The sequence below is a fragment of the Bos mutus genome, chromosome 2 (genome assembly GCF_027580195.1).
Source record: "Bos mutus isolate GX-2022 chromosome 2, NWIPB_WYAK_1.1, whole genome shotgun sequence".
Classification (NCBI taxonomy): domain Eukaryota; kingdom Metazoa; phylum Chordata; class Mammalia; order Artiodactyla; family Bovidae; genus Bos; species Bos mutus.
Genome location: NC_091618.1, coordinates 38,209,488 through 38,235,099, shown reverse-complemented (window position 1 = coordinate 38,235,099; position 25,612 = coordinate 38,209,488). Strand labels below are relative to the sequence as shown.

The 25,612-nt window shown below is 38.9% G+C and overlaps 1 protein-coding gene across 1 annotated transcript in view; it reads left to right on the top strand.

Moving 5' to 3' along the window:
• Positions 1–25,612, top strand: part of UNC80 (unc-80 homolog, NALCN channel complex subunit) — a 232,114-nt gene that overhangs the window by 13,104 nt on the left and 193,398 nt on the right. The window contains 3 exon segments of the mRNA XM_070387345.1: positions 2,035–2,158; positions 3,918–3,991; positions 7,579–7,718. Of these exon segments, the coding sequence (XP_070243446.1) occupies positions 2,035–2,158; positions 3,918–3,991; positions 7,579–7,718 (338 nt within the window).

Genomic DNA, 25,612 nt, shown 5'->3' with positions numbered 1-25,612 from the left:
GCTGTTTCTTGACACATGAGACATACCTAGGACCCTTACACCTGCTGATCCCTTTTTATAAAATGCATTTTCAGGAAATAGCTACATGGCAGCTCCTTCATTTCATTCAGATCCTACTCCAAAATCACCTGCACAAGAAGGCCTTCCCTGGCCTTTCTGTCTAAAACATTGACACCTTGCCTGCCATTTTTCTCCTTCTGCTTTACTTCTCCTTTGCACTGGGGAGCAGAGATTTTTTTTGTATGCTTTGTTCCCTGTTGTATTCCAGAACCTCGAATAGGACCAGGTACACGGTAGGTGGTCTGTAAACATTTGTAGAATGACAGTTGAATGAATTTGACCAAATGCTTTATATGCTTTTCCAATATGGCCACTAGATGCTTCTCCATAATGAGTACCACTGTGGTGCCAGGATCTTGGTCTGTAGTTTAGAGACCCCTCTATACCAACACAGAGATTTATTCAGGGATTTCAGCTAGTCTTTCCAGTTGAGGCTTCCTTTGATAGTGAGCTGCATTGATTCACCATTTGCAGAATCCTTTTCTTCCTAACTTTTTCAATTTTTTGCTAGCTCTCGTTCTTCTAGATCAGTGGTTTTCAACCGTAGCTAACATGAGAGTCACTAGGGGGAACTTAAGCAAATCTCACAGTGATTCTAACTTAATTGGTCTGGTTAGGGGAAGAAGTGAGACCTGAGCCTCCTAGGTTTTAAAAGCTCCCTGGGTGATTATACTATATACAAGCCAGGGTTGCAAATCACCACCCTAAGTGAATTTCTGGGTCTCAGTTGTGCTCATTAATCTGCAGTCAGATTCTCTCTGCTTTCATGTCTATGTTGATTTGAGAGGCTGCATTGTTGAAAATGTAACCTCAGAGTGTTATATGTTTGTACTTACGCAACTGCATTTTAAACATCTCAGCCACTCAAAGTGGTGTAATGATGAAGCAGAGAATGTGCTTCCTGGCAGAGACTTTCAGTGGTAGGCAAATTAAATGAGTATGGGTTGTAAAGTCAGTACAATTCAGCAACTATTTATTGAGCACCTATTGTGCACCCAATGCCTAACACTGAATTTAGTATTGTGATGGTGACAGAGATTGTGGAGGAGGAGAATGCTGGCTACATCTCTGCCCTCAGGGAATTAGATTGTTGAGAAGGCAACAAACAAAATAATCTACTAAGAAGGGTCTAACTGTAGGTTACTGATTCCATGAAATGCAAGAACAAGAGATGGACTGGAGAATAGAAAGTCAAAATGGCCAGCATCTGAGGATATTTTGTCTGAGCCACCAGGGAAGCCCATGAGAGAGAAAGAGGACAATTAAATCATTAAGAGGGATAATATCAATATAAATAGCCATAAGTAAAGAGATCTGCCTAGGCCCTTGAAATGAAAAGGACTCAATGAGTGCTAGTAGAAAACAATAATTTGTATTTTGTGCTCTGTCCAAAGTTCCATTTTAATTAATTACTAATTTTGCTTAAAGGAGATCACCATGATTTTTGTAGTAATTATGATGATGGTGTGTGTGTGCTCAGTTGTGTCCAACTCTCTGCGGCCCCATGGACTGTAGCTCACCAGGCTCCTCTGTCCATGGAATTTTCCAAGCCAGAATTCTGGAGAAGGTTGCCATTTCCACTTCTAGGGTAACTTCCCGACCTAGAGATCAACGTGAATTTCTCCTGTGTCTCCTACTTTGGCAGGCGGATTCTTTACCATTGCACAACCCATTATGATGATAATTTAAGCCTATTGATTTATCTGAGTGAGGAAGGAAGATCTTGAAGATCAGCCTACTTTGAAAATAATCTTATGAATGATATTCTTTTTTAATACAAGCTTAAAAAGTTACTTTCTGTTTGTAGTTATTACAAAATATTGGCAGTATTCCCCATGTTGCACAATACACCCTTGAACCTATCTTATACACAATAGTTTGTGGCACAAACTATTGGGTGAAAGATGTTAATTGTTGCATTGACTGTTCCCTTCAGCCAGTTCTTGGACATAGATCTTCCTTCCCTTCTTCTAGGAATCTGACCTCACATTTCGACTGGCCAGTGGACTTGTCATATGGCAGCCCATGTGGGAACACAGACAGCCTGAAGTCTCCGGCTTCACAGCACTGGTGAAGCCCATCAGGAACATCATTACAGGTTTGTGACTCAAACACCTAGTGTGATGGTCTCAGCATACGTAGGAATGAAGGTGATGGGTGATTCACTCTTAAGAAACCAAGAGGAAGAAAATTCCTCCAGGGAGTTATCTAGGGGCCCCTGGGTGTAGGGTTCATTTACATGATGAGAAACTCTAAACCAGGAGCACATGCTGTGGTATTAGCAAAGTATGACTTTGGGTAAGTCATTCAAACTTCCTGTGCCTCCATTTCCTCATCTGTAACATGGGAGTTATAGGTATAACTCCCATATAAATATAGTGTAACAAGCACTTACAGGATTATGATGAAGAATAAATGAGCTGATATATGTAAAATTGCTTAGAAGAATGCCAGGCACATAGGAAATAAATAAGTGGCAGCCATTATTATTATTACATCTTAATCATAATTATGATGGATGGAGTAGCAGCTCCTTAACAATCTTGCTTTAGTGGAGGTTTGTTGTTGTTTGCTGTCAAAGCATTTCACTACTGGGATTGTCTAATGAAACAGTCCTATTGTCGAACTGTAGAAAGAGTACAACATGATAGCTTGAAAAGTGCCTGGAAAGTTCATGCTTCACCCCAGATCTTTTATCATGTATATAACCTAACCTCCCCCAAGTGCTTTCATTTCTTTAAAGTTTTAGTTGCTAAGTTGTGTCTGACTCTTTGCGACCGCATGGACTATAGCCTGCCAGGCTCCTCTGTCCATGGAGTTCTCCAGGCAAGAATACTGGAATGGATAGCCTATCCCTTTTCCAGCAGATCTTTCCAACCCAGGAATCGAACCAAGGTCTCCTGTGTTGCAGGCGGATTCTTTACCAACTGAGCTATCAGGGAAGCCCCAGATTCCTTGTTCCTTATCGTTTTCATCTGTAAAATGGGTCTGGTAATATACCATAAGCTATTATAGGGATTATTATAAGTATTAAATGAGCTGATACATGTGAAAACACTTAGAACTTGACAGATATTAGGTACTGTGTGTGCTCAGTCACTCGATCTTGTCTGACTCTTTGCGACCACATAGACTGCAGCCCAATAGAATCCTCTGTCCATGGGATTTCCCAGGCAAGAATACTGGAGTGGATTGCCATTTCCTACTCCAGGGGATTTTCTCACCCAGGGATTGAACCCACATCTCCTGCATATCCTGCATTGGCAGGCTGATTCTTTACCACTGAGTTATCTGGGAAGCTCATGTTAGGTACTATGTAGATATTAACTGTTATAATTTTCAGTATGGCTAATTTTTTTAGCACCTTAACCTATCGAGTTGGACTGAATAGATGAAGAAATCTATATTGATAACCTAAAAATGCAAAGATTTTTTCATTGGTTGTTTGATTTCTCTTACAATACATGCTATTAAATGTCTTCTTTCAAGGTTTTAACCATCTATTAAAATGGGTTTTTGATTCAAAAAAAAGATGAACTTCCCTGATGGCTCAGATGGTAAAGAATCTGCCTGCAGTGCAAGAGACCCAGGTTCGATCCCTGAGTCAGGAAGATCCCCTGGAGGAAGAAATGGCAACCCACTCCAGTATTCTTGCCTGGAGAGTTCCATGGACAGAGGAGCCTTGTGGGTTACAGTCCATGGGGTTGAAAAGAGGTGGACACAACTGAACACGCATGCACACATTGAAACATATATGTTACCATATGTAAAAAACAAAAGAAAAAAGGAAATAAAATACCTTACATAACTTATATAAACTTATAAAATTTGTGATGGGATTTCATCCGTATTTGCAGCTAAGAGAAGCTCTCCTATCAATAGTCAAAGTCAGACCTGTGAATCACCAAATCAAGACACAAGACACCGAGAGGTGAGTATATTATAACCATGAGAAGAAAGGTAGATATTCCTTGAACATGGTGAGGTTTGAAGGGTAGGATTTGACCAGTGCTTTATCTCAGTAGCTAGCAGGTAACACTTAATAAATGTTAGTTATCATTATTCATTCCACATTAAAGTATCTTGTTCTCAATTACTGAATCTCCTAATATTTGCTAGGCAACCCTAATATAAGTAAAATAATACTACAGCAGGTGTGGAGGAGGAAGTAGAGAGGAGGCTTAAGACGCAGTCCTACCCCTAAGGAAACTAAAGTTTAAAGACAAATCCACATGAAACAGAAGATGTGTAATTAAACAGTATAAAGTAAATTCACCATGCACTACTTGATTCAGAAAAGAAAGAAATGAAGGCCAGAGTAGTTCAAAGTCACATAGAAATGCATACCATCATTAATTTAATATGTGTTAGATGACCTGCTTTGTCTTTCAGTTCAACATGTGGAAAATACAGTTTACGGTTATCCATCAAAATTGAATCCTCTTTCCAACTCATGCATTATTGCCAGGATTATTATTATTATGCATTATCATCATCCTTTTTACCCTCAAAACTGAAAATGTTAACATCTTAGTATGTCTCCTACAGAGCAATTGCTAAGTATAGACACTGTGATTTATATGCTGCTGCTACTGCTGCCGGAGAAGGCAATGGAAGCCCACTCCAGTACTCTTGCCTGGAAAATCCCGTGGACGGAGAAGTCTGCTGCTGCTGCTGCTCCTGTTACTAAGTCACTTCAGTTGTGTCCGACTCTGTGCGACCCCAGAGACGGCAGCCCACCGGGCTCCCCCGTCCCTGGGATTCTCCAGGCAAGAACACTGGAGTGGGTTGCCATTTCCTTCTCCAGTGCATGAAAGTGGAAAGTGAAAGTGAAGTCGCTCAGTCGTGTCCGACTCTTAGCGACCCCACGGACTGCAGCCTACCAGACTCCTCCATCAATGGGATTTTCCAGGCAAGAGTACTGGAGTGGGGTGCCATTGCCTTCTCCAGTGATTTAAATGCTATATTTCATCTATTCTCAGATGTAAATTTTTTCACTTTTAACACATTTGAAATATAGTGTATTTTTCATGATCTTTGGCCTCTTACATCTCTCTGCCTGGTAGAAATCTTGTTGTGATTGTCATTCTTGTGCAGCAAAATGTGATCATTTCAGCATCTAAGTTTGCAGTATAAGGGTCAGTGGCTTAGGAGAATGTCAGAGGGGATAGTGGAACACTCTTTTAAGAAATAACACTCTTGATGGAGCATAAGTTATTCTATAGGAAAAATATATGTCAACAGCTCTGAGTTGAAATTTATAAATGTTAAAACATTTTAGGAATACCTACACCAATTTATTTCACTTATATTTTCCTTTTTACATATACATGGGATATATTTATACTTCTCAAGAGGCTCAGTGGTAAAGAATCCACCTGCCAATGCAGGATATACAGGAGATGTAGATTCGATCCCTGGGTTGGGAAGATACCCTGGAGAAGGAAATGGTAACCCACTCCAGTATTCTTGCCTGGAAAATTCCATGGACAGAGGAGCCTGGTGGATTACAGTCTGTAGGATCGCAAAGAGTCACACAAAAACTGAGTGTGCACATGCATGGGGTGGATATATGATCAAAAGATCTGCATAAATAAGGCTAAGTAGACCTTTTTAATAACTATAAAATAAAAAGTCCTCACTACTAAGAACTTAACAGAATTTTTTTAGATCATACATAAAATAACGGTGTCTTATAACTGAAGACATCTTAGATACAGTGAAATACATAAATTCAACATTTCAGTCTTTTTAATCCTCTCCATTTGATTTCTTGCTGAGTTATATTGTTTTCTTTTCATTCTGTTGCTCAGATGTGCACTGCTGTCTTCTAAATCTAGGTCTTCCTATGTAGATTGCAGCTGAAATGACCTGATTGGATTTTCTACTTCTAGCCTCTCCTGCTTCATATAAATATCGTTCATAATGCCTGATTATTCTTCCTAATGCATCATTTATTTATTAGCTCATCATTCCACAGAGGCTCATTATATACGAGGCACTGTCCTTTTATTGCATCCTTTCCTCCTTAGGTGCCTTTAGTGGGTCCCCTCACCTCAAGACCAAACTCCTCCTCCTGGTTCTCTGTGCCTTCCACCACCTAGCATCATCCTTCTTAGGTGACCTCAATTATCCCTTTAGTTAGTAAAGCGCTGCTCCCAGGATGCAGGGCTTGCAACGTTAGCCTCTGAGGCTTTGCTCAGACAGTTCCCTTATACTGGATTGCTCTCTTTCCTCCCTTTACCTATCTAAATTGTATCTTTAGGGACCGATTTAGACCTTGATTCCCCATGAACTCTTATCTAGTTGCTTTAACCTTCACTGTCCAATATGACAGCCACCAGGTCCATTTGGCTACTGAGCACTTGAAATACGACTATTTTGAATTGATCGAATGGTGTTAAGTGTAAAATGTACACCATATTTTGAAGAAAATGTAAATATCTTAGTAATATTTATATTGATGACAAGTTGAAATTAAAATTTTGGATTAAACAGAATATAGAGTTAAATTTTTAATTTTGTCTATTTCATTTTATTTTAAAAATAAGATATGTGTCTACTATTTATGGCTTGCATTGTACTCCTATTGGACATGATGCTATAATCTTTATCTGTTTTAAAATTTAGCTGTAAGTTCTTGATTTCAAGGCCAGATTCATCTAATATATTTTTATCGCCAAAGCATCTAACATGAAACATACATAGTATGTTCTTGCTAAAGGATTCTTTGATCAAATTCAGAAGACTTATTTTATCAAATTTCTAGCTGTATTCTATTCGCTCTATGCATCATGGTTGAACAATACTTTCTTATTTTACATACGAAAATACAACGGAAGTTGTAAGGGGTTAAAATACTATGATCAGTTTTTGTGGGTCTATCTTTTAGCAAAGAAATTTATCTGTAATACTGATGGGAAAATATCTCACATTGGGCAGAATTATATTTATTAGATAAATGTAATTAAAGTAAGCTACTCTGTCAATAAAGTGAAATGAATTTGTGCTTACAAATAAGGGTTATTGTATTCATTTGGGAGAAATGTCTTCCATCTCCCCTCTGATGAATGATGAAAAAATCTGAGCCCTGCACTTTCATGTCCATGCTTTGGCTTTGATTTGATTAGCTGTTTTTCACTTACCCTTGTTTTCTGCCTCATGCCTCTATTCCATTCACTTCAGTACTGACATATCTTTGATGAATTATTGGTTTGTAGCTCTTCTTCTGCAGACACTGGATATGGAGGTGAAAAGAGAAAAGAATCAAGGGCAAAATGATATAAAGGACAGAAAAGTACTTAGGCTAAAAGGCTTCTCATGATACAGGGGCTCTTTAGAAGCCTGTTTCTGTTCCTTCTTAGATGAAGGCAAAATCCCTTTGTCTATGACATATTTATGCTGCAAATTTTTTTTTAATTTAAAAAACAATGTATGTACAATAATATGATAATTCTGGAAGATATTCCTGAAGGAAAAAAAAAAAAAACACTAATCTACTATTTCCAACCCCAAAAGGGACTCCAAGTGGTCTGTGAAACGTTCCAGTCAGATTCCATCTCACCCAAGGCCACTATTTCCGGCTGCCACCGAGGAAACTCCCTTGATGGAAGTCTGTCCTCCCAAACTTCCCAGGAAAGAGGACCATCGCACTCCAGGTACATGACTGCAATATGATGGACAAAAATGTATTTCCAGATCCTCAAAACTAAATATGAATTTCCAGCTACTCGTATAGCCTCTCTATCTCTTAAAATGTGTAAATGTATGATATATGTATACATATTCTGGGTCAGAGTATAATTACGTGAATACGTCTATAACTAGCTGGCCATATTCTTAAATAGCTCATTTAAACACATTCAGGCAGGCGTGGTAAGACATGATTTAATGAGATGTCTGAATTGAATTTTAAGTATTTAAAAGTCGAATGATGCTACCAAAAACTTATGTTGCAGGAACGTGAAAGGATCCGCTTTAATGTATAAAAATACTTCATACTAGCAGATCCTTGTATTAAGAATGGGTGCCTCTAAAGTACGCATAGAGCATTTGGGAATCTATTCTTTGTGAACATTCCAAAGCTGCCTCTGTTAGCTGGTGTCATAGTGAATTTGCTTACCAATGCCTTCTCTAGGAACAAACATTAGTCCACTTCTTCCTGCTCTCTGATGAAATTAAGGAAACCTGGATTCATGAGGTTTGCCTTTGTGCCCATCTATAAACTCCACCTAGCAGGAGAGGAGACCATTTGTATATACCTGTTTTCAAATAAGGTTACAGTCTAATGGATAGTGTTTTAAAAGGTGGTATGTTTAAAATAGCTTTATTGAAGTATAATTTATATACCATAAAATTCACCCTTTTAAGTGTACAATTTAATGGTTTTAAGCAAATTTCCAAAATTCTGCAACTATCAACACACTTCAATTTCAGAACACTTTTATAACCCCCAAATATCCCCTCTGTCCATTTCAGGCACTCCCGTTCCCACACCCTGATCTAGATGGTCTCTTAACATGCTTTTTGTCTATATATGGTTGCAATTCTGGATACTCCATATAAGTGGAATCATACCATGTGTGGTCTTTTAAAAGCATTTGACTTCTTTGCTTTAGCGTGGTGTTTTAGATCATTGCATATGTCAATAGTTTATTCTTCTTTATTGCTGTAATGTATCCATACAACAATATTCTGTTATTTGGATATACTACATTTTATTTACTCATGCATCAGCTGATGGATGTCTGGGTTGTTTATAACTTTTTGTCTATGGTGAATAATACTTTGATGAACATTCATATATAAATTTTTGGATGAGCATATGTTTTTAATTCCATTGGATAGACACCTGGAATGAAATTGTTGGGTTGTATGACTCATTGGAAAAGACTCTGATGCTGGGAGGGATTGGGGGCAGGAGGAGAAGGGGATGACAGAGGATGAGATGGCTGGATGGCATCACTGACTCAAAGGACGTGAGTCTGAGTGAACTCCGGGAGTTGGTGCTGGACAGGGAGGCCTGGCGTGCTGCGATTCATGGGGTCGCAAAGAGTTGGACATGACTGAGCGACTGAACTGAACTGAACTGAACTGATGGTAAATTTAATATTTTTTTGAGAACTATAAAACTGTTTTGCAAAATGTCTATAACATTTTACCTTCCCACCAGAAATGTCTGGGGATTCCTTTATCTCTATATCCTTGACAGAATGTGTTATTGTTGTTTTATTATAGCCTTTCTAGTGGGTGTGATGTGGGATCTGACTGTGGTTTTAATTTATATTTTCCTAGTGAGCAATGATGTTAAGTATATTTTCATGTCTTTATAAGCTATTTGGGTATCTTCTTAGGTGAAATATCTATTTAAACATTTTGCCCAAGTTTTAACTGGGTCATTTGTCCTCTTATTATTGAATTGTAAGAGTTTTTATGTATTCTGAATACATATTCAGAATGTCCTTATACCTCTCCCCACCCTGGAAAAAGATCCATAAATATTTCCTCTCAGTATTAACTTGCCTTTTTGTTCTAAAATGATTTACCTTCTTCTGGCTCCAGACAGATAAAAGAGAGTAAATGCATAAATAAATTATTTTCAGTTTACTCTAAGTATACGAAGGCAAATAAGGACAGGATGGGCTCTTTCTCTTAGAGATCTAAATAATATGGAGGAAATGGCCTCAGGAAGATCTGGGAAGAGCAATCCAGGCAGAGGAAACAAGCCTAAAGGCTTCGAAGTGGGAACAAGTTCAGTGTATTCCAGGAATGGAAGGAAGGCCAGTGTGACCAGGGGCTATTGATGAGCAAGTGGGCAAGGTGAGGGAATCAAGCCAGAGAGGCCATAAGGAGTCAGATCACAGAGCAGCCCGGAAGCCATGGTAAGAAATTTGAATTTTGCTCCAGGTGTGATGAAAAGTCATTAGAGTTGTTTGAGCAGTAGAGTGTAATGTCACTGAATTATACCTCTTAAAGATCACTCCAGATGGTTTATGAAAATAGACTTGGAAAGAAAAGCAGACACAGAGATTAGTTAGGAGACACTTTCCATGGTCCGGGTGGGAGAAGAGGTGGCTTGGTTAGGGTGGAGGTAGTAAGGGTAGAAAGGCTGAGATTAGGCTGTAATTGGGATATATTTAAAATAGAGCTGCAATGACTAGATGTGAGGAGTGAGAAAAAGGAAAGAATCAAGCATAACTTAAGTTTATGACTTGAATAACTCTGTGAGTAGTTATGAAAAGGACATCTTTTTTGGGTGTTAGTTCTAAAAGGTCTTGTAGGTCTTCATAGAACTGTTCAACTTCAGCTTCTTCAGCGTTACTGGTTGGGGCATAGACTTGGATTACTGAGATATTGAATGGTTTGCCTTGGAAATCGAACAGAGATCATTCTGTCATTTTTGAGATTGCATCCAAGTACTGCATTTCGAACTCTTTTGTTGACCATGATGGCTACTCCATTTCTTCTGAGGGATTCCTGCCCGCAGTAGTAGACATAATGGTCATCTGAGTTAAATTCACCCATTCCAGTCCATTTTAGTTTGCTGATTCCTAGAATGTCAACATTCACTCTTGCCATCTCGTTTGACCACTTCCAATTTGCCTTGATTCATGGACGTGACATTCCAGGTTCCTATGCAATATTGCTCTTTACAGCATCAGACCTTGCTTCTATCACCAATCACATCCACAACTGGGTATTGTTTTTGCTTTGGCTCCATCCCTTCGTTCTTTCTGGCATTACTTCTCCACTGATCTCCAGTAGCATATTGAGCACCTACTGACCTGGGGAGTTCCTCTTTCAGTATCCTATCATTTTGCCTTTTCATACTGTTCATGGGGTTCTCAAGACAAGAATACCGAAGTGGTTTGCCATTCCCTTCTCCAGTGGACCATATTCTGTCAGACCTCTCCACCATGATCCACCCGTCTTGGGTGGCCCCACGGGCATGGCTTAGTTTCATCGAGTTAGACAAGGCTGTGGTCCTAGTGTGATTAGATTGACTAGTTTTCTATGAGTATGGGTTCAGTGTGTCTGCCCTCTGATGCCCTCTTGCAACACCTACCATCTTGGGTTTTTCTTACCTTGGGCATGGGGTATCTCTTCACGGCTGCTCCAGCAAAGCGCAGCTGCTGCTCTTTTCCTAGGATGAGGGGTATCTCCTCACTACCGCCCCTTCTAACCTTGAACGTGGAGTAGCTCCTCTAGGCCCTCCTGCGCCCTTGCAGCCACTGCTCTTTGGAGGTGGGGTTGCTCCTCCCGGCTGTGATCCCTGGTCTCGGGTGTGGGGTAGTTCCTCCTGGCCGCTGCCCCTGGCCTCAGATGCAGGGTAGCTCCTCCCAGCCTCTGCCCCTGACCTCAGACGTCGGGTAGCCACCTGCGCTAAATGCGCCGGTTGCAGCCGTCCGCGCTTAATGCAATGGTTGCAGCCGCCCAATAGGGGACTGAAATGCAAAAGTAGGAAGTCAAGAAACACCTGGAGTAACAGGCAAATTTGGCCTTGGAATACAGAATGAAGCAGGGCAAAGACTAATAGAGTTTTGCCAAGAAAATGCACTGGTCATAGCAAACATCCTCTTCCAACAACACAAGAGAAGACTCTACACATGGACATCACCAGATGGTCAACACAGAAATCAGATTGATTATATTCTTTGCAGCCAAAGATGGAGAAGCTCTACACAGTCAACAAAAACAAGACCAGAAGGTGACTGTGGCTCAGATCATGAACTCCTTATTGCCAAATTCAGACTGAAATTGAAGAAAGTAGGGAAAACCACTAGACCATTCAGGTATGACCTAAATCAAATCCCTTATGATTATACAGTGGAAGTGAGAAATAGATTTAAGGGCCTAGATCTGATAGATAGAGTGCCTGATGAACTATGGACGGAGGTTCGTGACATTGTACAGGAGACAGGGATCAAGACCATCCCCATGGAAAAGAAATGCAAAAAAGCAAAATGGCTGTCTTGGGAGGCCTTACAAATAGCTGTGAAAAGAAGAGAAGCGAAAAGCAAAGAAGAAAAGGAAAGATATAGGCATCTGAATGCAGATTCCAAAGAATAGCAAGGAGAGCTAAGAAAGCCTTCCTCAGCAATCAGTGCAAAGAAATAGAGGAAAACAACAGAATGGGAAAGACTAGAGATCTCTTCAAGAAAATTAAAGATACCAAGGGAACATTTCATGCAAAGATGGGCTCGATAAAGGACAGAAATGGTATGGACCTAACAGAAGCAGAAGATATTAAGAAGAGATGGCAAGAATACACAGAAGAACTGTACAAAAAAGATCTTCACGACCCAGATAATCACGATGGTGTGATCACTGACCTAGAGCCAGACATCCTGGAATGTGAAGTCAAGTGGGCCTTGGAAAGCATCACTACGAACAAAGCTAGTGGAGGTGATGGAATTCCAGTTGAACTATTTCAAATGCTGAAAGATGATGCTGTGAAAGTGCTGCACTCAATATGCCAGCAAATTTGGAACACTCAGCAGTGGCCACAGGACTGGAAAAGGTCAATTTTCATTCCAATCCCAAAGAAAGGCAATGCCAAAGAATGCTCAAACTACTGCACAATTGCACTCATCTCACACGCTAGTAAAGTAATGCTCAAAATTCTCCAAGCCATGCTTTAGCGATACCTGAACCGTGAACTTCCAGATGTTCAAGCTGGTTTTAGAAAAGGCAGAGACCAAATTGCCAACATCCACTGGATCATCAAAAAAGCAAGAGAGTTCCAGAAAAACATGTATTTCTGCTTTATTGACTATGCCAAAGCCTTTGACTATGTGGATCACAAGAAACTGTGGAAAATTCTGAAAGAGATGGGAATACCAGACCACCTGACCTGCCTCTTGAGAAATCTGTATGCAGGTCAGGAAGCAACAGTTAGAACTGGACATGGAACAACAGACTGGTTCCAATCGAGAAAGCGGTACATCAAGGCTGTATATTGTTACCCTGCTTAATAACTTATATGCAGAGTACATCATGAGAAATACTAGGCTGGATGAAACACAAGCTGGAATCAAGATTTCCAGGAGAAATATCAATAACCTCAGATATGCAGATGACACCACCCTTATGGCAGAAAGTGAAGAGGAACTAAAAAGCCTCTTGATGAAGGTGAAAGAGGAGAGTGAAAAAGTTGGCTAAAAACTCAACATTCAGAAAACTACGATCATGGCATCTGGTCCCATCACTTCATGGGAAATAGATGGGGAAACAGTGGAAACAGTGTCAAACGTTATTTTTCTGGGCTCCAAAATCACTGCAGATGGTGACTGCAGCCATGAAATTAAAAGATGCTTACTCCTTGGAAGAAAAGTTATGACCAACCTAAATAGCATATTGAAAAGCAGAGACATTACTTTGCCAACAAAGGTCCGTCTAGTCAAGGCTATGGTTTTTCCTGTGGTCATGTATGGATGTGAGAGTTGGACTGTGAAGAAAGCTGAGTGCTTAAGAATTGATGCTTTTGAAATGTGGTGTTGGAGAAGACTCTTGAGAGTCCCTTGGACTGTGAGGAGATCCATCCAGTCCATTTTGAAGGAGATGAGCCCTGGGATTTCTTTAGAAGGAATGATGCTAAAGCTGAAACTCCAGTACTTTGGCCATCTCATGCAAAGAGTTGACTCATTGGAAAAGACTCTGATGCTGGGAGGGATTGGGGGCAGGAGGAGAAGGGGATGACAGAGTATGAGATGGCTGGATGGCATCATTGACTCAATGGACGTGAGTCTGGGTGAACTCCGGGAGTTGGTGATGGACAGGGAGGTCTGGCGTGCTGAGATTCATGGGGTCGTAAAGAGTCAGACATGACTGAGCGACTGGACTGAACTGAACTGAACTGAACTGTGAGTAGTTATTAAATTTATGGCATGAGGAAGACTGAGAAAAATCATGTATGAAAGTATTCTGAACCTGCTTCCTTCTACCTCTGTCTGTGGCCCCCACCATATTGTCCAAGCCACTCATCACCTCCTTCCTAGAGTCCTGCAACAGCCTGCTTATTAGTCTCTTATTTACTCTTGTAACTGCCCAATAAAGGATATACAGAGTCATGAAAAAACTTAATCATGCCACTCCCATACTTTAACTTTTTCAATGGCTGCCCACTGCTATCAAGATAAAATTCAAAATCCTTGAAATACCCCTCAAAGCTCCACATTATCTGGCTGCTATCAAGGTCTCCTGTCTGACATCAGGCAATTACTCACATCCTATCACTAGACTCCAATGTCTTTTGAGTTCTTCATATGCAATGTACTTCCTCTTAGCTCTGAGATTTGGAGTATGTTATTCCATCTGCCTGGATGGTTCTTCCTTCTCTCTTTACTTAACCAGCTCCTCCTTCTTCAAGACTCAATTTAAATACTATTTCCTTACTTCCTAGAGAAGCTTTGGCAAATTTTAAATCTGATCACAGAACTCTTGTGTTCTCTTACAGTACAACTGGCAACCATAATTCAAAGACCTGTGTTGTCTAATAAATTAGACAACAACTAATAGATTAGTTGTCTAATAGTTATCTCCTTCACTAGACTGTAAAATGCATGAGCAGAGGGACCAAATCTCTTTTATTCATTGCTCTATCTCTAGTGCCTGGCATATGGCCTTAATGAAGGGCACTGGATAAGTAAATAAATTTAATCTTCACAACAGCCACACGAAGAAGACACTGTTCTTATTTTAAAGATGAGGAACTGAAGCATAAAGAGATTATATGATTCATTCAAGGACACACAGCTAGAACGCAGAAGATCTAGATTTGAGCTCAGTCTAGACAGTTCCATGGTCTACACTCTTCACTACTCTTCCACAAGGAGACAGGTATTTAGGTGGAGCACAGAGGTTCCTATAGAAACCTACCCATCTTCTTAATATGTTTTAATGGAAGCCTCTTTTCTTTTTGACCCCTCATTAAATTAAAGGAGGAAGTGTTGTGGTTATTTGCCATAATTGGTCATTTTGGGGAACAAATGCTTAACATCACTTTCCCCTGACCTCTCCCACTAGACCTGAAACTTAGTCCATATTTGGTTCTGACCTAATTGAATCTTTCAGCACTTTAACCCCCATGGGCACTCTATCCTTCCTGTCACTTCCTCCTCTTCTTTTGCATGTTATACTGGTTTCTTTCCCCTTACCTTTCAAGCTGAATCTTTGTAGACTTTTCTTTTGGCTTCGCCTCCATGGCTCTTTTCTTTCTGTTGGTGTTTCCCTCTCCTCCCACATTCTCCCTCTGAGCAGTCTTATTTGCTGCCATAGTGTCAGTCACTCACTCTATGTTGATGACCCTCAAACCTTTACATCTCACCTAGACAACTCTTTAAAGCTCCAAACCCATGTAATCAAGAGACTGATAGAAAGCTCTTCCTGTTCCTCCCAGGTACCTCAAACTCTGTCTGAAACCAAATGCATCCTCCTGCCTCCTGTATTTCAGTAGATGGTACCACTATCAACCCAGACATTCTAGTCAATAGTGTGAAGTTTGCTGCTGCTGCTGCTGCTGCTAAGTCGCTTCAGTCATGTCCGACTCCATGCAGCCCCGTAGATGGCAGCCCACCAGGCTTCCCCGTCCCTGGGATTCTCCAGGCAAGAACACTGGAGTGGATTGCCATTTCCGTCTCCAATGCATGAAAGTGAAAGTGAAGTCGCTCAGTTATGTCTGACTCTTAGCAACCCCATGGACTGCAGCCCACCAGGCTCCTTCGTCCATGGGATTTTCCAGGCAAGAGTACTGGAGTGGGGTGCCATTGCCTTCTCCAAATGTGAGGTTTACTCCCTTCCAAAACCTTTACATTTTGCCTTCTTAATCTCTCTCAAATCCTCTCCTCCTCTCCAATCTTACAGTCACTGACTTAGTTCAGATCCCTGTCATTTCTTATTTGGATTTCTGCAGGTGACCCTAATGGTATCTCTATATTTGGTGTTGCCTCCTTTTAATCCATTACCTATATAATGTTACAAAAGTAATTTAAAATACAATCCCATCATTCTATTCCCTTGTTAACAAATCCTCAGTTGCCATGCATAGTTTTTAGGATACATTTCAAACTCCTTAGTCATCATACCTAAGTCTTCATGATCATTCATATCCAAGCTCACCTCTCTCAATTTTTCACTTGACACTTCTTTTTCCATGCTTATTTTCAATACCAAAATCTGCATTAGCTAACAATTGCAATACAAGTTACCAACATTTCTTAGCAGCTTAAAATGAAAGACATTTATTATCTCAAGCAGTTTCTGAGGATCACAAATCCAGAAACCGCTTAGCTAAATGACTGTGGCTCAGGGTCTCTCAATGACAAGCCTGATCTGCAGTCATCTGAAGACTTGAATGGGCTGGAGAGTCTGCTTTCAAGGTGATTCATCTAGCTGTTGACCAAAGGGTTTAGTTCTTCAATACCGGGGCTTCTCAAAATAGCTTCTGATGACATGGCAACTGGCTTCCCCCAAAACACATTATCCAAGAAAGTGCGTGGGGAACCAAGATGGAAGCTTCACTGTCTATTATAACCTAATCTCCAGATGGAATCTTCAGTGTCTTTTATAACCTAATTGCCAAGATAAATGCCATCAATTCTTCTATATTCTGTATCACACCAGCCAATCCTAGTATAGTGTGAGAGGACATTGCGCAAAGGTTGTGAACATTAGGAGGCAGGTATTGAGGGCTATTTTGGAGGCTAATTTCAATAAACAATAACGATAACAATGTAACCATCATTTTATGTATAGAGATATATGTATAGATGACTGTATGTCTATTTTTATTATGTTATTAAGTATCTTCATATTCCTTCTTCACTAATTCTGTTATACATATTCCAAGGAGTTTATTTTAAATGTGATTTCTTACCTCAAATATAATACTGTGCTTATGCCTGACTTTAAAAAATTGTGAAACAATGTTAGGGTGAAATATTGAGGTCATAAAATACCCAGGAACTTAAATTTCCTGCATAATTTTTCTCAACCATAGTAAGCATGGAAATTTGCAAATATAAATAGCAAATGATCTTCTTTCCTCTAATAAAATTGATTGTTAATGGCTTTATTTTGATTTGCGTGTAAAGACAAAGACAACAACGATGTTCAAAGTTTCCTCTTTGTGAAAGGACATTGTTTTTGCCCATTTTTGAATACTGCCACACTCAGTCATCTATGTATATATGCATTCTTTGGCATATATATGTGTACACAGTCACCCATACATGTGCAAATTAGATATGAACTCAGTGGCACTTTAGAAAAATGAATTATGTCTTCTCTTTGCCTAGCTGCAGTGGCTGGTTGCCATGGAAATGATGCAGAAGGTAGACCTTTCAGGAAATGCTAATTCTAATGTGTCTTCATTGGAGGAGTTCATGTATTAATCAGAAATAAAGAGAACTTTAATAACAAAACAATGCAAATATGTTAGGAACAAAAGCTATCTGCTTTTATCAAAGAAATCCAATTCACCATCTCTTTTGTCCTGACCTTGACTGAACCAAACATCACTCTTTCTGGAACTCAGCAATCATAGAAGAGATAGCTAGTTTTTAAAAATTAATGTCAGATTTCATCTTTAATTACCATATGCATAGAGTTAAATTCTGCTTCATTAAGTACTGCATGGGGTCAGGACTAATTTCCACAGTTCTCTACCTCCATAGATTATCTATTATTTCTAAAGTGTTTTCCTGCTTCAGATGCACTCTACTAGCATCTCCCAACACTGATTAATAATAACTTGGTTTCCTTAAAACCATAGTTGCTTGGAAAATATACTAAGACAATTCCTATCATTTTTTGATACCCTTTTTTGTCATAATGTAGTCTATGCATATAAAAGAAGTATATGCTAATTATGGAAAAAGTTTTAAGGTATCAAATATTTTTTAAAAATTGAAAATCATCCATGAGCTTATCAGGTAGATATAAACATTGTTTTTTAATATATATATATACTCCTCTTCATTGCTTTTATGTATACCATTTAGAATAAAACTGGTATTCATCCTTTCAGAAATTTTTCATTTTTTCCTACAAAATAACTTATAGAATCATAGAATATTAAAGTTGGAAAGAACTCTTCTATCATATTATGCAATGAGCTGCCTTCATATCATCTTTACTCACTTATGTAAGTTTCTTTCTCACATTTAATTAGGTAGATAGTTGATTAGTTAATTACAATAACTTTTATTGGTTACTTCGTGACAAGTTGATTGTCTGATAGTTCTGTCCTAAGTGAAAAATTATTGTTTATTCTTGCCCTTTGTTGATTATTCGCCCCAGTGTAACTCACACTTTAAGTCAAATAAACTAGTACTAGAGTAACATTTAAAATTGAGGTACTTCATGTTATAATATTTGCTATAGAATGACCGTTAACTTCATTCTTATTTCAAATAGAGTTTCTTTAAATATTAAGCAATTGAAATGTGAATTTACTTAGCAAATTTTGATTGCCTAAGTTACAGACTCATTTTTAGTCTCTGAGTGCAGCTCTTTGTCGGTGGGAGTTTTGCTGTTGTACATCTGATTATCAGTTGACCTTATCTGTTAAAAAGTAGTTAATGACTATGAGAGTCAACTGTACATTAGTAATTACTTTCAGTCAAATAAGCTTTGTGTATAGACATAAATATAATCATCTGGCACCCTCAGGGAGACAAAACTGCCAACGTATCATTCCAGTTAGTGTTTCCATGTAGGAATTGTTTTGGATGTTGACTTACAAGTACAAAAGTCATGCATTATTTGTTTCTCTAAGGTAATTGTCCTCCAATCTTATTGAAATTATTTAAGAATTACCTGGAGAAATTAGGAGTATAGGATGAACAGATATAAACTACTATATGTAAAATAGATAAGCAACAAGGATTTATTGTATAACACAGGGAATTATATTCAACATCTTGTAATAATCTATAATAGAAAACTGAATCATTTTGCTATACACTTGAATTTAACACAATATTTTAAATCAAGTATATTTCAATAAGAAAAAAAAAGATTACCTGGCTTAGTAGTTTGGGATAAGACTTGGGAGTTTTGCATTTTTACCAACTTCCCTTCTCCCTACCCACCTCTTGGAGGGGCAAAGGGACAGAACAGCTCTGGGGAACTCTGTGGAGAGTGATTAATAAGATCTGTGACCTTCCATGACAGCCCTAAGCAGATCTCTAGGAGGGAGGAGCTTGAGGAAGGAATTGGTGTCCTTTTTCCTTCCCACATCCTGTGGGAGCCTCCTTCTGCAGAATTCATCCTGCAGCCAAAGGGCATGGGAGCCTCCTATACAGTCTATACAGACCAATCTTCCAGACATGGAGGTAGAGAAAGGTGGAGAGTGGATGGGGTCAGGGAGCAGAGGTTAGAGGCAAATAAGATATACTGCCCCCCAAATTACATAATAAATATTTACATTATATATTTATATTTTATATATAATGTATATACAAAGTTGTGTATAAAAATGTATATATTATACAAGATATATATAGTATATAAATGTATAGATTTTCTGTATATATAAATAGTGGATTTTTAGTCCATATTGAGAAAGTTCAGGATCTTAGTTGGCTAAAATTCTCTAAAGAAACAGAGAAAAGTACACAACACTGAAGTGGTTAGGTTCATGTATTTTCATAGGTGAATACACTAGAGTGATCAGCACCCATATAAAACAGAACATTACAAGCACCCCAGTCTGATAAATCATGTAACACTTAATTCATGTTTGTTAAATGAATATACCACCAGCATTTATTTGCCCATTCTCCTTTGGCTGACTTTGAAGGTGTTCTCTAGTTTTTTATTGTAACAAAATTGCTGCAATAAACATTCTTGTGCATATCTTCCTGTGTACATGAGCACGAGTTTTTCTAAGGTAGAATTTCTGGATCATAAGGTAAGGACTAAAGTTGACTGCTGCTGCTGCTGCTGCTGCTGCTATGTTGGGTCAGTCGTGTCCGACTGTGTGCGACCCCATAGATGGCAGCCCACCAGGCTCCCCTGGCCCTGGGATTCTCCAGGCAAGAACACTGGAGTGGGTTGCCATTTCCTTCTCCAATGCATGAAAGTGAAAAGTGAAAGTGAAATCGCTCAGTCGTGTCTGACTCTTAGCGACCCCATGGACTGAAGCCTGCCAGGCTCCTCCATCCTAGATACCACCAAATTGCACCCTGAGAGAGTTTGCCAGCGGTGTATGAGTATTCCCAAGTATTTTTTCCCTCAGTAATACTCAATGAGTTTGGGTAAACTCCGGGAGTTGGTGATGGACAGGGAGGCCTGGTGTGCTGCGATTCATGGGGTCGCAAAGAGTCAGACACGACTCAGCGACTGAACTGAACTGAACTGAACTGAAGACTCAGTGTCTTCAGTTTTCTGTGGTCTCAGATTTGTTGAGTGTGAAGTGGTATCCCACTGTGGTCTAAGTCTACATTGCCCTGACTGTTCACGAAGTGAAGTCTCTCTTTGTTTATTCCCTCTTTATGTTTTCTTTCAGGTGAAAGCCCATTTGAGCTATTTGTCTTCTTACTGTCTTAAAAATATGTCTTCTTTATTAGGAAGAAGACTAATCCTTTGCAGGCTAAATACATTGCAATTATGTTTTACATTTTGTAAACTTTTCAGTTTGTTTATGTTTTTAATAGAAGTTTTACATTTGAAATAGTCAAATTTATCAATACTCTCTTAAAATAGTTGGGAAAGTTATCTTCTTTGAGAATCCTTTCGCTCATACTCAGTCACATCCAACTCTTTGTGGCTCCACACTGACTGTACCCCTCCAGGCTCCTCTGCCCATGGGACTTCTCAGACAAGTATACTGGAGGGGGTGGCCATTGCTTTCTCCAGGGATCTTCCTGACCCACGGATTGAAGCCATATCTCCTGCGTTGGCAGGCAGATTCTTTAACACTGAGCCACCTGGGAAGCCCCTAGGATCTTGTCATACTAGGTCATAAATATTCTTAGTGTTCTTCTATTTTGTCTTTCCAAAGTCTCTAGTTCATCTAAAGTTGCCTTTTTTTTTTTTTTGATACTTGATGGTATGAAATAAGGATTTGGTTCTACCACATAAATGACAGTTTTTCTCTCACCAATTCTTGAATGGCTATTTTCCTGCAAATGTGTAACTTTATTGAGTATTAGTGTCAGTGTACACATATGTGAGACTATGACTTTGGGTTCTCCATTCTGTTACATTTCTCTGTTTGCCTGATTCTACCAATATCCTATTGTCTTGTTATTATAGCTTGTTTCTGATTTTTTTTATTAATTTTAATAAGTTAATAATAAGTTTTATAAAAGGTTTTCTGTATCTACTAAGAAAATCATGTGGGTATGTTCTCCTATAATTTTTTTTAGGTAGTAAATTACTTCAATAGACTTTCTAATAGTAAGCCATTCTTAAATTCCTGAGGAAAATCCAACTTGTACATTGCTGGATGGAGTTTGTTAATATTTTGTTATTTTTACATTCATGCTCATAAACATGCCTTGTGGTTTTCCTCTCCTGACTGTTGTCTGATTTCGGTAGCAAATTTACAATAGTCTCATGAACACCCCTTCTTTTTCTGTCTTTGGAACACTTTGTATAAAACTAGAAATTCCCTTTTCCTTAATGTTTAATGAAATTTGACTGTAAACTTTCTGGGCTTGATACATTTTTAAAATAAATTTTATTTACCACAATTCCATTTTTAAAGGTGGTGAGCCTGTTTAGGTTTTAATTTCTTCTTGACTCAGTGCAGATGGATAAATACATATTCATCTGGGTATTCAAACTTTTAATCCCATTAATCATAGTGTTTTCCTTTATGAAACCATCATCATATCTAGTTATGTCTGCTTTTACAATGATCATATCTTGGTCACATCTTTTATTGTATTTCTTGATTAATTTTTATTAGTTTTGTCAAAAAATAACATTTGATTTTGTTAATCCTATTTTCCTTTGTTTACTATTTTATTAGTATATGCTTCTCTTTTACTTTCCTTTTTTCTGTACTGTTTGGGGTTTTATTACCTTTTTTTTTTTTAAACTTATTGTAGTATTAGCTTGGCCAAAAATTTCATTCAGATTTTTCTATTCATCTTAGGGAAAAACCTGAACAAACTTTTTGGCCAACTCAGTGGATGCTTACTTCATTATTTTTTACTTCTTTACAGTTCCTTTATCCTGCTATAGTCTTGTAATACTCTAAATGCTCTTTTCATTCCACTTTATCAGTATCTCACAAGTTTTCATATGTGGAATCATTATCATTCCATGTAATATTTTAAAAATTCTCATTGCAATTTTTTATTTGACCCATGAGTTATTTCAAAGTGTATTTCTACACTGGCTAACTGATTAGAGTTTTATCTTTTTGCTGTTAATTTCTACTGGAATTCAACTATGGTTAGAGTACTAGGTTTATATGAGATGATGAATTTTCCGTTTCTTTTGAGTCTTAATTTGTAAACATTTCAAGGTACAAGAAAACAATGTTAAATGTAGTATTCAGATCTCTTATGGTCTTCAGTTCAGTTCAGTTGCTCAGTCGTGTCCGACTCTTTGTGACCCCATGGACCGCAGCACATCCTGCTTCCCTGTCCATCACCAACTCCCAAAGCTTGCTCAAACTCATGTCTATCAAGTTGGTGATGCCATCCAACTGAAAGGTTGTTGCTGAGCCATGAAAGATGCCGGGATTCTTGGCCTCCAGAGGAGAGAATTAAATCCAGGGCTAGTGATGAGGCTTGATTGCTCAGAGCTTTTGTGTAATAAAGTTTTATTAAAATATAAAAGAGATAGACAAAGCTTCTGACATAGACATCAGAAGGGGGCAGAAAGAGTACCCCCCTGCTAGCCTTTAACAGTATGTTATATACCTATCAGCAAGCTAGGAAAGGAAATGTCTCAAAACTTAGAGTGGCACCAGGCCCCTCACCCACAACATGCATTTTGAGATAACATTGGCACAAGGTGAGTCATCTCGGGCCATGAATCTTGAAGAAAGGCAGGTTTCCAAGTAAATATATAGTTTCATTAACATAGATTAGGAGAACAATGTACGAGTAAAACATACTGGTTTGTTGAGCCCTTATCAATTCTGAGTCTTATGGGGAACCCACTTGAAGAAAGACAGAGTCTAGGGTAAATGCATAGTTCATTAACATATCTTAAGAAAGACATTTCTATAAGAAAAATGCATTGGTTAGCTGAAGGTTTGAGAAAAGGTTAGTTCAGGTAGAACCTGGTGTCGTCATGGCAACACAGAATTTTAAGAGAAACCTCCTTTTAATTTTGCATAAAGAAGGAAAAAAAATTTGATACATGTATTTTGTTTCCTCTTGCCACTTAAAAGAGAGAGAAAAAACGTCTGACACTTGCAGCGTATGTCCTCTGTTTGGAGACCCCTAGCTTTCCTTCCTGTTACCCTCTCACAATCATCTCATCCTTTGCTGTCCCCTTCTCCTCCTGCCATCAATCTTTCCCAGCATCAGGGTCTTTTCCAAGGAGTCATTTCTTTGCATCAGGTGGCCAAAGGATTGGAGTTTCAGCTTCAACATCAGTCCTTCCAATGAATAGTCAGGACTGATTTCATTTAGGATCTCCTTGGATCTCCTTGCAGTCCAAGGGACTCTCAAGAGTCTTCTCCAACACCACAGTTCAAAAGCATCAATTCCTCCGTGCTCAGGTTTCCTTATAGTCCAACTCTCACATCCATACGTGACTACTGTAAAAACCATAGCTTTGGTTAGACAGACCTTTGTTGGCAAAGTAATGTCTCTGCTTTTTAATATGCTGTCTAGGTTGGTCATAGCTTTTCTTCCAAGGAGCAAGCATATTTTAATTTCATGGCTTCTGTCACTATCTGCAGTGACTTACTTATAGTCTTACTCATCTCTGTATATGCTTGATCTGCTATTTGCTTGAAAAATGTGTGTTAAAGTACACTATTATTGTTTGTTTATTTTCCCCTTACATGTCTCTTAGCTTTTGCTTTAAGTGTTTGGTAGCATTCTTATTAGGCTTCCCTGGTGGCTCAGAGGATAAAGCATCTGCCTGCAATGCAGGAGACCCGGGTTTTGATCCCTGGGTTGGGAAGATCCCCTGGAGAAGGAAATGGCAACCCACTCCAGTATTCTTGCTTGGAGAATCCCATGGACAGAGGAGCCTGGCGGGCTACAGTCCAGGGGGTCGCAAAGACTAGGACATGACTGAGCGACTTCACACACACGTTAAGAATTTAAGCTTCTTGGCTTAGTTTTCCTTTTAACGTTATGGTAACCATCTTTATACCTAATAATACTGTTGTAGGAAGGGAGACCTCTTCCAGGGCCTGAAACTGGGCTCATGTCTAACACTCAGAAATGAATTGTCCGAGGAGACACATGTGCTGACAAAACAAGAGATTTTATTGGGAAAGGGCACCCGGGTGGAGAGCAGCAGGGTAAGGGAACCCAGGAGAACAGCTTTGTCACATGGCTTGCAGTCTTGGATTTTATGGTGATGGGATTAGTTTCCGGGTTGTCTTTAGCTGATCATTCTGAATCAGAGTCCTTCCTGGTGGTGCATGCCTTGTTCAGCCAAGATGAATGCCAGAGAGAAGGATTCTGGGAGGAGGTCGGACAGGTGGTGTCTCCTTTTGACCTTTCCCGAACTCTTCCGGTTGGTGGAGGCTTTTTAGTTCCATGTTCCTTACCAGGACCTCCTGTCGTAAAACAATTCATGCAAATGGCTACTATGGTGCCTGACCAGGGTGGGCAGTTTCAATCAATGTGCTTCCCCTAATGATACTTTTTACCTCAAAGTTTTTTTTATTATTGTTACACCAACTTCCTTTTAATTACATTTACATATCTATACCTATTCTCTCCCTTCCTAACTTTCTGTGTCCTCAAATATTAGGATTTTATTTCCTAATTAGAATGTGACTAAACCTTGTTTTGTAAATCCACTATAAACATTCTTGTCTTTTATTCCATTAATGTATTCATTATTCATTTTGATAACTGACATTTTGGATTTATATTTTATTTTATTTTATACTTTTTATATACTTAGGTGGAGAAGAAAATGGCAACCCACTCCAGTGTTCTTGCCTGGAGAATCCCAGGGATGGGGGAGCCTGGTGGGCTGCCGTCTGTGGGGTCGCACAGAGTCGGACACGACTGAAGTGACTTAGGAGTAGTATATACTTATGTATTTTATGTTTATTTTTTTCCTTGTCAATTGATTGTATTTTCTCTAATCTCCTTGTTTCTTGTTTTGGAAGGAAGTTTTCTATTATATGGCTACTATTGAAAGTATAACATGGATTCTTATCTACTCAAAGTCAGAATTAAATGAAATCCCAATGTTTCCGCTCCAGTCACTCTGTGCCTTATTATATACTGTTATATACACTTACGAAAACATCGCCATAATCAAGATAATGAACATATCCATCGCCCTTTAAAATGTCCTTGTGCCCTTTGTAATTGTCCCCATTCTGAACCCCACTCTTTCTTCATTTACAGGCAGCCACTGATCTGCTTTCTGTAACTGTAGGTTAGTT